The sequence below is a fragment of the Stylophora pistillata genome, chromosome 3, assembly GCF_964205215.1.
Source record: "Stylophora pistillata chromosome 3, jaStyPist1.2, whole genome shotgun sequence".
NCBI lineage: Eukaryota > Metazoa > Cnidaria > Anthozoa > Scleractinia > Pocilloporidae > Stylophora > Stylophora pistillata.
Window position 1 is genome coordinate 34,272,444 of NC_142521.1, and position 15,925 is coordinate 34,288,368.

The following is a 15,925-nucleotide window of genomic DNA, read 5'->3' on the forward strand; positions in this document are numbered from 1 at the left end:
CTAACCAATTGAGCTAACCGGGAGGCGGTTAGTTGGTTCTGAATAAGTCACTGTGTAACAATGTATTCTATCTTCGAAATGGAAACCACGCGAGGGGAATACTTTGGGCTTACCAATTGTGAAACATAAAAATGTGTATTCTAACCACTCGCCTGATTCTAACTGTCCTTTGTGCGAAAAGGTTCGTCAACTATAATTATTTTTTATTTGGTGCAACAGGCGCTTGACGAGGAATCAACGAGATCTAGGCAGCGGTGCAATGAATAGGTGAATTCAATTCATGAACCCATCGCTATCAGTGAACAAAGAAGCCTGGTCATGATGGTAAATAAATGGCCACGCCTAAGTGGCTGGCGATCGGTGCGGTGACGCTAGGTGGGAACTTAAAAGTTTTGATGAGGATAGCTCCACGAGTGGTTAAGATAAACCAAATTAACTCCTATTTTCTCATTACTTACCCGAGTGGACCATAATTAAAAGAAAATACACATCTAAGAGAATGCACATTCCAAAACTTTTATAAAAGGCTGATAAGAAGCTTTTCGAGGTACGTTTAGTGGATCCCGGCGATTGCCCGCTTAGTAACATCACTCCGAAGAAGAAAAAAATAAAGTGCCATCTCAGAAACAAAGCTGTTCATCGCCCCGATATAAAAACTAACAGATTTAAGAATGCTTTTGTAAATAGGCTAATTTTTAAATATAATCTCTGATCTTTCTATTATTTGTAAATAATGTCATGTATTTTTCTCTTTCTATTATTTATATATAGTACATGTCATGTATTTTTAGACTCCTAACTGCTGATTTAACTTATTAAGATATGTCTTTTAATCTTAGGAAGAATAAAGATTGATTGTTTGATTGATTGATAATTTATTCAAAAGAATAATGGTTTTTCCTAGATTAACTCCAGCAGGCCCTCGTTATCACGGCTGCTGCGCGAATTTTTCTTTGTTGCTGCAAAGTATTTATACGGTAAGGCCTGGGGCACAGCAAGCCGGCGCCGGTGTGAGGTCTGGAAGTAATGTGGAATTTAAAAAAAAAAAAAAATAAAACACCTGGTAGACTTCTCGTCGGCTCGCTTTGCCCCAGGCCTCATTCCTTCTCTTGAGCGTAGAAGCGTTCATGCCTTTGCGCTGATACTGAGGACCTGCCCGCAGTCTGTACAAATCTTAATGTATTGCGTGTTTGTGACACAAAACCGCGTGTAAATGGGAGTCACGTTCTTCTCCGTTCCGTGTCATGAGCTCGAGTGTCGGTGGATGATACTTCATCACCCGGGCGACATACCACCAGCCAAAGTGCGACGAAATTTAATTATAGCCTCATCAAAATACAGAATGGAATCGACGGTAAACAAGATGAAGAGCCACGTTCCCAAATAGCGACTCCATCGGTGCTTCGTTATAGAACCTGATTCCTACTGCATACATATATTTTGACCAAAGAAAAAACGAAGGGACTCAATGACAATCAAAATCAAATCATTTTCGTGTAATTGTTCCCTACGGTCTTCAAAAGCGTACCTGATCCAAAAGCACCCGCAGTGAAGCCGTTGTAAGTTACATAACACGTAATGTAACGCACGCGGAGAGTACAAGGTATTAATATCATCATTACTTTTTAATCCTTTTCTTTTTTTTTTTTTTTTTGTATCAAAATACAAAGACGAAAAAAGTGAAAGAAAAAAAAAAAAATAATAGGAAGAGCTTTAACTGAGCTTTATATGGTATATGGAATGTGCGGTAGCTTTTCCTTTTAAATTTCCTTTTCACGCAATCTGATCGGCTAAAATCGTTTGTACCTTATATGACCCTCCCTGACGCTGACTAGATTTATCAATCTTTGAATGCTGTCCTTCAGTAAAATTTTGGGTAAAACAATAAAAACAATAAAAACACTAATGTGGCCTTGAATTACTGCACAGTATTGTGGAAGTCCGAGCTTTCGCCGCTTAACGGCATCATCAGGGTCCATCAGGGACGGATAAGATAAAATATTCCGCGAGAGCCGAATAAAAGGGAGAAAAGTGTCACTATACTAATGAGCTAGTGTCACTGTGAGGGGATGCAGTGTGATATGGGAGGCGTTAGAACAACAGGTCCGCGAATTTAATGCATTCTTCTCGGGAGTTGAGTGTAGGTTTGATTTTCCTTATGTAAAACGTCTCAAATGGGCGGAGGTTTACCGGGTCGTTCTCCAATGAAATGATTTTGACTTCAATGCCTTTGTAATCCTTTTTTTTGGCATATAGCGATATGTTTGTTTACGGATTAATTTACGCTTCTGAGATGTTCTTTCACACGATCATGGATGAAGCAAGTGGTGCTCCCGATGTAGTCTTGGTTACAGTTTTTGCATGTAATTTGCATCCTGACAGTGATACTAGCTCATTAGTGTAGTGACACTTTTCTCCCTTTTATTCGGCCCTCGCGGAATATTTTATCTTATCCGTTCCTGATGATGCCGTTGAGTGGCGAAAGCTCGGACGTCTACAATATGTTACAGTAATTCAAGGCCACATTGGTGTTTTTATTGTTTGACTACATTTGCCTTTCATCATGATGACAGTTTCTTTGTGTAACGACATATGGAGGCTAGCAACAGTCGCTCATCCTCATAGCAACAAAACACGTGTTGCCTCTAGTTTTCCTACCAAAATCACGAAAACAGTAGGCATAATATCACATCCTGTGCCGAACAGTCTGCTCTCCAATTTTCAAGGCTTCTTTGGAGCATTTCCTTTCGAGGATCATTTCTGAAGATTGAAGCAAAAAAGGAATTCTGGTTGTAAGTAAGAACGTAGCACAAAGGTTTGTGTTTAAGTTATTTTACAGTTGTTTCTGTATTTTGACTACGAGAGTAGAGCATTCGTCTGGACACGGTTGAGTGAGTCGACTTGTTGCGTAACGAACTGGGTAGAACGAATACTAATTGTTGGATTTATTTTGGGTTGTTTCGACAAGCTAACACAGCTAACATAATGTTTCTGGTAAGTTGAATTGTTTGAACTTAGCGGCTCTATCCTAAACAAAAATGTGGAGAATGAGCTAAGTCGGTAAAAATCCGAGGGCGGGGATCATTCGCTATTTAAATCTCTCGGTGTGTTTCATGACAAAGTACACGCGTAACGCAACATATCGTGTTTCACTGTGTAGCCTCATGAACATTATTGATCTTTGGTCCAAGTCGTAAGTCGTGAAATTTTCAGACTTCATTTTCCGGACCAGGGAACTCTGGTAATCGCTCGACGGTCATCAACAGTTACAGCAAATGTTCAAAAATTATTACTGTGAGAACAAGAAAGCAAGAAATTTTCTCTTAATCCAGGGTGTTTCAAAACGTTTACGCCTTTAGAAGGTCAGTGAAGGTCACAGCGTCTGGTGAGTTCGCTTGATACACGTGCACAGAGTATGCATCTGTGTTATGACGCAACATAAGGATTAAAGGATTTATATCATTTTGGAAAAAGTTGTATTTAAAAACCGAAACATGACTAGTATTTAACCCTCCAAGAGAGAAATAGCTGGTGTCGCTTCAGTCTGTCGTTGTTTCCAGAGTGGTTTTGAAGTCGAGTCAAAGCGATAAAGGCAGGTTCAATTTGGTGTATTTTTCTAGGCGGTTGTTTGTTCCTCTATTTCTTTACCGGAAAATCAGAGAAAGTACAAATTGATGAGTCGCGTAAACAAACAAAACGAGGACAAAGGAACAACAACCTAGATGAAGGTAGATCAGTTTTGATATGTCAAGTAACAGCACTTTTCACTGACTTTTGAAAAACTATACTGGGGAAAACGAGCCTTAACATTTTAGAAAATCTTTAACATTGGAAATTGTTTGCATTTCACAGAGAAAATTGGCAGACAAAGGCAAAGTCCACTCTAACAGACAGAAAGCAGGATTAAAGCACTCGAAGTAATTGAAGTCCTGATAGCTGGTTGGCCAATTTTGGTACATGCGAAGTGAGACACTATGGCTGTCATGATGAGCGACACTATGTGCTACGTGGCAGATGTAGGAGCAGGTCTTGGGCGCCACGTGGTAGACGTAAATGCAAACATTATGTGTACTTTAATCAGAGAAATAGCAAACATCGTGTGCACTATGGTTAAAGAGTTAGCAGTAGGAGCCATCGTGTGCACTTTGATAAAGGAAATAGGGAGTAGTACGCGCTGTTTGATGGAAAAGATTTCAGAGCTGTTTAAGAGTCGCCCAGAGGTTGTGAAAGAATGCATGAAATTGCCTATGTCGCAGATGATCTATTAAGGCAAGCTTAGAGAATGCATTGAGTTGATTTTCACATGAGACAGTAACCACTGCACGCTTTTGAGAGTAGATCATCAGTTTCGTATCAATCACTTATTTTCAAGCTTTCTTTTTTAGTCACATTTAACCATGCCATGACTGATTAGTTCTAGCTTGGATTTTTGCTCTGAGATTGTAACGTCTAAAAGCCATCATTTGCCTGTTGAAGACTGGGATAAATGTAATTCACTATTTATAAATATTTAAGAAATGGGAGTACTCTATATAATCCAGAAATCAAGCTTATTACCGAAGTTAAATGTATGTATCGGTCATTAACCACAGCAGACTGATTTATTGATATTGGTGTACACACACCCCAATGTAATATGACGTTTATTTTATGTGACATGACGTTTATTTGCTGATTGAAATAGTTAAACTCTCTACAGGAATATTTACTATCATTTTAAGAAACTAGACACTGTTTACAGCCCTTAAATTTTTGAGACCTGAACTCACAATTGTTGCATTTTTTTTGTTAGTCTTGTTGAAGGGCCAGCTTTTTGTAGGGATGCCTATATCTTTTATCATTAAATGATAATGAAAGCCTAATAAATTGTATTAAAAATTTTGCCTTAATTAAAGATATTTTTAATTGAAATTTGAAACGTGGAGTGTCAATTATGTCTAACATGCCGAGGTCATCAGAAATGAATGCAGGTGTATGTATTCGCCCTTCCTTCTTCCCTCCCCGCTTCCCCTCAAGAAAGCATGTTTTTAAAAACAAACTAGCACGCTAGAAAGCAGAGGTATTTTATAATTACACGCCAATGTGTCACGTACGAAGCATTTCTTTTTCTTATGAAAGGTTGTCTTCCATGACATTTCAATCCTGATCTTTATGGGCCAGCTTACATGGAGGTGGGAGACCACAGGTAGGTGAGTCAACCCGCCTAGCCGTGGTGGAAAAGTAAAACGCGTTTACATGCAATTTTACAACTCAGGGGTGTTGGGGTGAAGTTTCTCGGGTTTTGTTGCGCTTGCAATTAGAGAGTTTAAGCATAGGCATCTCAAGCTCACGTCTCGAGAAAGACGGAAAGATTAATCGTCGGACACCTATGTATTTATTCATGAGAGCGTCACGCATTGTGTCATGCAGTGTTAGGCTACTCAAGGAACCGTTGACAGTTTGAACCCGTAATACGTTGCGAGGAATTAACGACCCTAAATCTTAAAAGACGGAACGCCGGAAAATGACGCCAAATCCTAAAGGTCAGAACGGCGGGAAATGACCCTCGCCATTTCATGCATGATCCACTATTCCACCGTTCCGTCGCTGCGGCTTTTGGCGGTCACTTACGTAAACATGTTGTAATTGGCTATTCACACTTTGGTGGGCTAAAGAATTTAATTCGAATATACGTTTTTGTAAATAACTCGCGTGCTTTTCAATATTTTAACAAAAATTTATTGAAAACTATAATAAGAATAAAAATAGTTGGACTTGAAAAAACAATTCCAAAAAATTTGCCCTCGAAGGTCTACGGTATCGTCAACTAATTTACTGAATACACAAATGCCAAATGCACCTGCAAGAGATCAACTGAAGTTGTCAGTAATCATAATGACTCACATTGACCATGCAGAGGCCACTACGATATTTATCGGGGCGCTGAAGAGTCATTTCTTACTAGGGATCAAAGTGTTACGGTTTATAACAACTTTTACAGCCTGACTTACCATTAAGAAAAGATAATAACCTGAAAAAAAAACTATCAGAGGGAGTACAAGATATTTAATTAACGCTATCGGTTCTTGCAGCACAGCAGGGAATATTAGGGACTTTAAGCAGTCAGGACGGCAACGCCACAGAAGACGTCGATTAAAAAATAAGTTTCTACTTTTAGTTAGAATTTCGAAAATGGCTGGATGTGTTTACCGTCCCATAGGGCGCCAGACCTCAAACTCAACATAACGCATAAAAGTAGCGTTGAGTTCCAAATGTAAATTAAAATAACTTGCCGCCGCGGTTTAGCTTCACAGACGACGCAAATTTTGGTGATTTCACGTTGTTGTTTTGCAAAGGACGGCTAAGAAATGTACAACGTTTGAAAACGCACGTGCTGAGCTATTGTTCTGCCAATTAGATCTACTGTTTTTCCCCGTTCCCGCTGCCGTAGCCGTCGTAGTTTGCTTAAAGTCCCTATTTACCTGTAAATGGAAACGCTTTGTTCTTACTCTAACCCGTTTTAACTAACAAAGGTCGTAAATGGTAATTTTTGTTGTTGGTTAGTTAGAAAGCTGAACCACTTGGATTAGTTCTCGTGTTCCGATTATGTTCCAAAGGAAGTTACTTGCATAGTGTTGAGGGTTGATGTCACTCTCGTTTTATCATCGCCGACGTGAGTTCATCTTTTTATGTAAAATATGTTTTCTTCAATGTTGTGATTTTAAACTGGTGATTTAAAAATCTGCTCAAAGACGAGTTTTAGAAGATACTGGGAAGTACCAAATAATTTTTCTTGCTGACCACACGACCTTAACCTACGGGCAGATCTTGAGCGGTCGAAGAAAAAAGTATGGGGCTTCTTTCCATTTTCAGCAATATTATCAACATTTGTAATATTGTCTGCACAAAATCTTCGTGATGAAAGTCAAAAGCTATTGAGGAAAGAACTACTTGATATCAATTCTGCTTTCTAAAATACTTCTTAAAATAACCATACATTACCGTTAGTGGATCGAGTTAAGTTAAATGCAGAACTGCATACATTTTAAGGTTTTTATTTTAAATAATAAATTTAAATAATGTGAGAGATGATGTTTTCGATGAATCACACAGGCATAGTCAGAGTAAAAGACCTTCGACTGCTCCCAATAGGAGACTCGTGACACTTTAGGCCGTTTAACTAGGTCCATGGTGATAAACTTGCTGCTAAGATAGGAATGTCGAATGTGACGTTTTCATTATAACCTCAAAATTAGTTTCAATATTTTCTGGAAGTGTTTGCGTGAAACAAAAAATATTTTGTGGTTTATTATTTGTTTGTTTTCTGTAAACGCGTTAATAGTTTGCCCCTTTTATATCCGCTCCAGGCACAGTGACTCTCTACTCTATCCTGAATACCAACGTGGCAATGATCACTTTTTTTTCATCTTTTAAGTTGGTCGATGTCCTTCTTCATTTCTGATTTCAGAAGATATTCGTGATGTTCAGCGTGTTGCTGTTTTATCTTGATTTGATCTTCATCATAACTTTGGCAAGGTTTTGCCGAACTTTGGAGCAATGCCATCCATCTATATACTCAGTGTACGGCCAATACCTATCTGGTCACCATATATCAACATCCATTTCTTCCAGTTTCTCCGAATGTGTTACGACTTGCTCTAACCATTTCCGCTGTAGAAGTTTGAACTTCCGCTTGGGGGACAAGTCGTGTGAATTAAATGACGCGGACCAATATACACATCCTGAGGATTATGGACCGCGGACAGGATCTGTCTACATGGACACTCCTAAGAGACACAGAAACGTATGATCTTCATACTAGATTGTACCTTTTTGGTTCGCTTCGGAAGCATATCAGGCGAGTTTGGTCGAGCCATGGTTGGATTTTATAGAAAACTGTCTCAAATAAAATGAACGGCCAAGCAAACCTGAAACACCGCTTAAGCGTACCAAAAAGGCTCCAGTAGGAATATTACCATACCCAAATTAAGCCCTCGATTTGGCGACATTTTTATCAAATCTGACAGGTTAATCTAATGGCGCAAAATGAGAGAAACAGTTATCTTTGTTTCGCATTACGGCGCGAGCGAACTGACAAGTTGCTTCAGTGTGATTTTTTCTCGAGCTCTGCAAGAATATTAAGAACATCTGAGACGGTCATATGACATTGTATGACAAATAGGTCATTTACAAGTCTTTGCTCTTTATATGGAAAACGAAGATAAGCTAAACTCTAGTGGCTTTCAAACGAAATTTTTTAACTAGTCGCACTAAACACAACCGTAGAATTCTCGCAACTGGCATCAATTGGATTTAAACTGTCGAAACTGGCTCGTAGAAAATACATATACTAATTCATCAGCTAATTTTTGTTTGGCAGAGAAATAAGTGGACTTTAGAAATTGCGATGATAGCTTAACTAGCTAAATGATATTTGATCGTCTAACATCATGATTCAGTTGTGTAGTAAGTGATTTTCTTGGCAGTGATCCTGAAATCGTGGAGGCCAGTGGAGCTTATAAACGTGATATAAATAAGCACGATAGTTGTTTTTTTTTTCTACTCTCTTCTTCCAATAGAAAATTGACTTAAAATCATGCGAGGAAATACACCAGGAATGGCCCCAAGCAGAAAGTGGATACTATTGGATAAAAATTGGATATAAAGACGCACGAGTGTACTGTGATCTGAAAAATTATGGTAGGTAAAGGATGTACTTTTACAATTGTTTAAAAAACTCTAAGAGATTCATTTTCCGTAATGACAGAAAACATTCGATCACAAGCAATAGAGTGGGTGCATACCTTTCAATGTTAAAAATTTCTAATCTTCAGGTGGGGGCTGGACCTTAGTTGTGAGTATCAGTTCTATGAATAACGATCATCTTCAGAGAACTGCTAACAACTGTCTCAACTCCACATTGTGTGTTCCTTTTTCGGACAAGAGTATCACAAGTCGGAAACTAGGTGACGAGGACATACATGAAATAACGAAGACAGAGGGTAAGGTATACGTGAACGTGATTCCCTTCGTGCCATTTCTCCGGCTTATTTTTCCTTTGTTTGACATACACTGTAGCGTACAGATTGGAAAATTCTCATGATGTTAAGTTCCCTTGAGTCTCGTGTTTGAAGACTATAAAAATGTTAGTAAAAGGGGATGTTACAGAAAGACGGAGCTACATTATGGATGGAACATAACACACTGTACATGTAACGTGAAAAACAAAAGAATAGAGTTTTGATCCTTGCGGATTCCTATACTTGTGTTTTTCACGCTAGCGTGTACCCGCCACCAACCATCTTTCTGTGTATAAACCATACCAAAACCCACAATTCCTCTATTAACTCTGACAACGTCAGCTGCACAACATCTTTATAGTGGCCAATTTGCATAATTTATTAACTCATCTCATAAATCATTAACCAAAATTAATACCCTCCCCCCCACAATTCCTTTATTAGCTCTGACAATGTCAGCCTCAGAGACTCTTTACGATGACAAATTTACAGTTACTGTATTTATTAACTCATTTCATAAAACCAAAATCAATACCCCACCCCTACTCCCCCTCCGTCTCAAAACAGTCGCATTTCAGGTTGACGTTGCTGTGTGTTTGCTAAGTTAGATTAACTCTACAGGTGGCGCCAAAGTGCAATTAGCGTATCAGTGATATTCTCATCAATCTTATCTGCAGGTCTTGTGCCAATCTTGTCTGTCTTAAAACGTTAAATCTTCTTCTGTGGTTTGTAATTGACGAACAATCACAAATTGCAGTATAAAAATATGCCTTCAGATACGACTTCATTTAATTTGAGAATTAAACTATGCATACCTCTTATGATAATATCCATATATTTTCCAGGAACGTTTAGAGTTGATATATTGAGGAGTAATAACGCTGTTAAAACGACTTTTTACCAGGTACGAATTTGATATGGAGTGTTTTGAAACCCGATAAAAATAACTCTCACCAGTCACTCTATCGATATAGCTTAATCATCCTAACTTCAGTTATGTTTGTTACTGTGTATTTTTTTGGATTTTCGGATCAAGATACCCAGTGGACCAGAAAATTTCAACTCAACCTGCAACAGGGGAAAGTAAGTTCATATACCCCTTACTGAACCTATCACTCTTTTTATACAATATCAACAAGTTGTATATATTTATCAAGGATATTCGTTTATGTGTTTGATTGTTGTCCGCCCTTTAATTTTAGCCTCTTTGATTTTTCGTCCTTTTGTGTTTACTCCTATGAATTATGGAAGTCATAATATAAATCTACATTAAAAAAATTATTGTCCATCATTCTTTTATAGTTGTCCACGAATTATCATCTCTCATTCTTACCCTTATATCTGGGAGACTAACAGCTGCACAGGCATTGACGTGGGATATCACATTGCGCGCGGGTGTCATAGTGGTAAGAAAACTTGCGAAAGGTCATTCTGTTTTTGGACATGCATGCGTAATAAAAATGATAATGATGATAGTACTACTATTACTAGCACTAGTAGTACTACTACTACTACTGCACGGTTACATCTTTATTTATACAGGACAGCCCCTTCAGTGTAGTAAACACTGGTATCTACGGGGGTCCTGTTACCCTTCCATCCCACCCCAGGGGAGGACATCCATCACACAGTAATCTCGTGTGTGGAAAATTAACGTCTCCTGCCCAACCCTGCAGGAGACGGGACCTCCATTTATTCGTCCCTATCCGAGAAGACTAGAATATCTAAGCATTTCTTCATGTTATAAAAATGTAGCAAATTCTTCTCAATTATCTTAAGACCTGAGTGTTGGTCCGACCGGGGTTCGAACCCTCGACATCCCGCACAACAGTCCAGCGCTCTATCCATTAAGCTAACCGGGAGGCACTACTTCTAATTATGATAATAATGATAATAATGGCTATGGTGATAAGCATTCCTTATCGAAAAAAAAAAAATACAACAAAACAAAAATACAAAAATAAATGTACATTAAAAAGGAAAAAAAACTATGCTCTTTACTTTCCCATCAGTTTGTTTCTTTTTTTAGTCCCTTTAACAAGCGCACCACTCTTTTAATTTAAAACGAAGATATATAAACATGTGATGATCTGGGTGGGGCGTCTTCCGTTAAGGTTGTTTAAATTTGCTCCCATCTATTAAGTGTTTTCGTCTTCTAGTGCTCTTAACTGCTCCTTATATAAAGTCCGAAAGTGAGATCAAATTTAACTAGGAATAATTAGAAGAGAGTTCGAGTCTTAAAACGCCGAGTTCATTTCTCTTCAAGGCATGATCCGACAACTGTCCTCCCCCCTCCCCCTTGCGATAATGATATGTGATTCAATCGCTTCCCTGGCGAAAAATGCCTGGCTTGCAATAAGTCTTAAAAACTAGTTTTCTGTCTATTTTAAGTTTTAATTTTTCCCCTTAATGTAGTGTTCGATGGACACGACGATCAGGAGTGTGGCCATACGTGGTCGTCGTCTAGATACCTGGAAAACGGTTAGTAAGTAAACTATAAACAGCATGACGGCAAAGTGTTTGACTGACGGGAGAAAAACATCAGTTATTTTCGGAGTGGCACGAGATGTATGCACTGGTACAATGTAGCTGTGGTGAGCAGGACACGGTGTTTAATGTAATCAAACAGGGCATGCGTTTCCGCTTCACTCTCTTATTTGAATTATCGGAAAGCACTGGAGGTTCCATATCGCAATGAAAAGTTAATCAATATAATTGCCCGGCTTTACTATTGACGAGTAAATGAATGTAAATCAACTTGAAGGTAGTCGACAAGTAAAGTTGCATATATTATCATATTATTTGAAATCGATATGTCCTACATAAAATTCATTTTCAGCGTGTTCTAAGTATTCTTCTATTATAATTCTGTAATGCACAAGAGTGAAAAAAGTATATACTGATAGGCTATACTGAGTATCAACACTTGTCTGATTTGTTCATAACTACCAGGTTACGACGGACGAGCTTTGTACGGTTATCGTTGTCCCGAACACCCACTGCACAGCTTCGGGATATTCCATGACCAAGAGGGAATGCTTTATGTAAAGTGATCAGTGAATAGTCAGTGGAAACTTTTGAGTTTGGACTTGTTTCAAAGTCTATGATAGTAAACTTTGCACACAGACTTTACAAGATGTAGGCATTGCATTCTCATTCAAAAAGGACTGATTATGCAAACAGCACAAGCCAAAACAGACCCTGGCAAAATAAATTTCATTCGTTTCTTTGATTCATTGGGTCAAGGGACAGTTAAATGAGGATTAAATGATGAGAATGAATAACCTATTACCTCTAGTGTAACTTTTAATCATTGTATTTATTTCTGTCATATTTGCATTTATCAATTAAGTTATTTGACTCTATTCCTCTGGCTTTAAGATAAAAAAAATCAGGGACTATTCATATATTTTGATCTTGGCTTGAATGCTTTAGATGAGGAAGAATTTACTTCAGATAACATCTCCATGTGATCAAAGCTCGATATACAGATTTAGTTGCCTCTAAATCCACCATTAACATCCGGAAACTAAAATTAAACTAGGAGACCTGAGTGGTGGTTGGTGTTTCGAATGACCTCGGTTAGAAAAGGTTTATGCAACACCGAATAACAACCTCTCACTAAACGAGTGCAAGAGCCGCACCGGCAGGGTGTGTTGGCCTAAGGTCGTGGCAGTGCCGACTGAGCATCTGCACAAGAACGAGGGCCAATGTTACTCAGTACGGCTCAAACAAGCGAGGTTAGAAAGTAACTGATTTTGATGTACTCGGATAGACTTGCTTATTTCGGCCGTTGTTCTAGAACAAAAATACGGTGTATGAACGTTTCCGTGGAAAAATCCCGAGCTAATCACAATGCTCAGATTCACCTCAGGAATTCCTTGCTATATAATAAGAAGATGAGTTAATTGCTCTTTGATTAAAACATCATGCAATGTAGCTTGCAAATAAATACGCTAAGGGTTGCGTAATTATCTTTGCATGCGTTGTCTGCATCTAAGAAACATAGGCATGCTACGCATGCAGGAGTTAGTTTTTTGGAATACGTAGGTTGAAATAGGATACTATATAACTGATGCTGGTGTCTGAATAATTGTTGGCAAAAATAAACTGCATTGGTACAACGTTTCCTGCAGTCCCCTCCACAGCCCTAATTTGAACTTGTCACGCAACGCTCTCTCTCTCTCCGACATTGCATGAAGAGACCAAACAACGACTTGCTCGTAGGTTAAAATTGTGCTTATTGCCGTTCCTTCGTCAGAGACAAAGCCCTAGTTATTATTCTTACCTTTAAGGGCCAGAATCAGAGATTCCGTTTGGTTTTTCCTGTGCAAGAAAATGCACAATAGCGCGCAGTTTTTAATTAGTGTAAAGTAATGTGGTGGACATATCCAGAGAACGAGGTTGAGTTTTGGCATCGAGTGTCAGTCAGATTTGAAGTACTGGCCGCGCATCAACGATAAGCTTGTTACAGTTTATACTCATCTTTCGAGTGAACTTAAATATATTTATTTAAAGTACAAACCTAGTACCGTGAATCACTACTATTGTTAAAGTACTGATGAAAACAACAACCCTTGGGAACAGTAAAAGTTTTGGCCGATTGTTTAAATTCGATTAATTAATACAATCATCTTTAACATGTAAACATTGGCGATTGAATCCATCCGTAAATTAATATTGCGGACAAAACAATTATACTTTTCAGACCGAAAAAAAAAAACTTGTGGAAGTCACTGCCACATACGTACTTTTAATTTCAATGAGTCAAAAAACTTGAGGTCTATAAAATACCTTATGTGATATATCGTTCCGAGGCAAAAAACACTTCAAAGGTTTGTTATTAGATGTAAGCAAGAGAAATTCTTGTAAACATAGTCATCGCGTTCAAATGCAAATTTTTAATGAGTGATCCCACCTTTCTTCTGGCGATTTTAGTATTTCCAAATTGTCATGGATGGCATCAACTTGTTCCGAAGTCTTAGTCTCCATAACTCTCCATGTTAACAAACCATGAAAAACACTCGACAGCGATTTTGCTAAAACAGGAAAGCCCTCAGTTCGAACCAATTCAGTTCAATCTGCTGATCCACAAATCCGGCCCAAATTTAGGCTCCTCGTAGCTTCTTGTTCAGTAACAGATGGTTGCCTCAAAATACCCTTCCAAATAATTTTGCGGTGGAAAGCTCTATTCTATCTCTTACAGCCTCTGGACAAAGATATTCTCCGGTCTCCGTTCTTCGAACTAGTGAAAGTAGATTGAACCAGGAGAAAGTATTATTCTTCAAAGGATAATTAGGTGGGCTGGGCTACTTGATTGGTTGTTGCCTATCTGGACTTTACCCTGTGCGTGCGAAATACGTGATGCAGGTTGTTTACAGCAAAATTGACACGCAATGGGGTAAAGTCCAAGTTAGCTATAAGCGAATTTTATTGGTAGAAAACGTCTAAACGTCTAAACACGTGAGAGTTGCGTGGAAAATTAACCGACCGTGCCCTTCTGTCCCTTGTGAAATATTTTTCATCGAGGTAGATTTATGTCGTAAAATTTACGTTGTTTACTGGAAAATGGCATTTCATCTAAGAAAGTCTAATCCATAATGGCGAGTAAAAAGTAACGCGCAATTGTAACGGGAAAGTATCCTTTAAACAATATTTAATTGATGGAGAACTTTTGGAAGCAAAGAAACTGATATGTAACATGGTGGTCGTTTCAACCGTTGCTAAAAGAGCAACCACATGGCAAATATGATTGCTCCTTTACCCGTCATCTTTTTGCACAAATATGATTTCTGCAAATGTCTTGCGCAAGTTTTACCAGAGTCAGCAAAAGTAACCCTTCCAAAACAACACGCTATAGCGCTAAATTCGTGTTAGGCCTCCAGCTGACGGTGTGTACGTCGTAAGTAAAGGAGTGGTACACAAAACATGCTCGTTTGAACTCGCTAATCGGTAGAAAAAGTTCCCTGACGACCTTCCAAATCCAGACAGATCAGAGTGATAAAATCCTCACGAAGGACACGAGCCATTACATTGAATAGATGATCTTACAACTCTTGTAGATGTCATCTTACCTCGTTCCTTGAGCGAAATTCAAAATTGGAATCGCTGATTCACTCATATATAGCAATGAAATATCCTGAAGTTGCTCCTATCAAAATCTGAAGTAATATTTGATTCAATCTGATTGGTTTGTGATACACCAAAAACTTGGGCCAATCACATTGCGTTGAGATACACCAAAAAAAAGATGCGCCAATCAGATTGCTTAGAGATACACCAAATTGCGCTGATCGGGTTACACTACACCACAATACACCAATCTATACGCTAACATATAGTTATTTTTTTTTTAAAAAATAACTCAAAAATAGTGAGATAATTTGGTTGTTTACATTACTTTTCCAATATATTTTTTCTCTCTGTCTAATTATCAATTATTCAGGTAACATTAAAAGAAGCTTATATTGAGCTCTGTTCTGTTGTAAAGCACTCAGGCAGCGGCTAGAACACAAACGGAAGAGTGGGTCGAAAAACAAGACGCGGTCGAGTGTTTCTCCCAAATTCAAACTCCCCTCGCAATACTCTCTATTTTCGAAATAAATTTTAATTTTTGAGGCGAACAAAGGTATTTTCAGCATGTTTCAGTTAGAGGCGATTAGATTCACTGTACTGGGTTTAGTCTGACTGCTACAGCACTTGCGCATGCTCAATCACCTAGTCAGCTTGTAATCTGTTGTAGAGCTATCCCTAAAATGGGCTTAGGATCTTGCCACGATTTTTGCTAGAAATCGTATAATGGTGTCGATAAAAAGATGACAGGGAGCTTAAGCACCAGGCGTTCGGGATTCATGTAGGCGAACCGCAAGTGAGATTTCGAATATTTTGCCTACTGCGCATGTCAAGAAGTCGTCGTGATTTGTTAC

General features: G+C 38.5%; 1 protein-coding gene and 1 long non-coding RNA gene across 2 annotated transcripts; both read left to right on the forward strand.

Annotated features, from left to right (window-relative positions):
- Positions 1 to 1,982: 1,982 nt before the first annotated feature.
- Positions 1,983 to 4,918, forward strand: LOC111331679 (uncharacterized). The gene is made up of 2 exons (XR_002694945.2): positions 1,983 to 2,815; positions 3,853 to 4,918. It is a non-coding gene; the product is annotated as an uncharacterized LOC111331679 (long non-coding RNA).
- A 1,526-nt stretch (positions 4,919 to 6,444) lies between these two features.
- Positions 6,445 to 13,125, forward strand: LOC148735757 (uncharacterized). Its single transcript, XM_088755314.1, has 9 exons — positions 6,445 to 6,652; positions 7,448 to 7,783; positions 8,559 to 8,679; positions 8,814 to 8,981; positions 9,845 to 9,903; positions 10,036 to 10,082; positions 10,302 to 10,405; positions 11,415 to 11,480; positions 11,952 to 13,125. Exons 2-9 carry the CDS (start codon positions 7,460 to 7,462, stop codon positions 12,050 to 12,052), a joined length of 990 nt encoding a protein of 329 aa, XP_088611440.1. The 5' UTR covers positions 6,445 to 6,652; positions 7,448 to 7,459; the 3' UTR covers positions 12,053 to 13,125.
- The last annotated feature ends 2,800 nt before the right edge of the window (positions 13,126 to 15,925 follow it).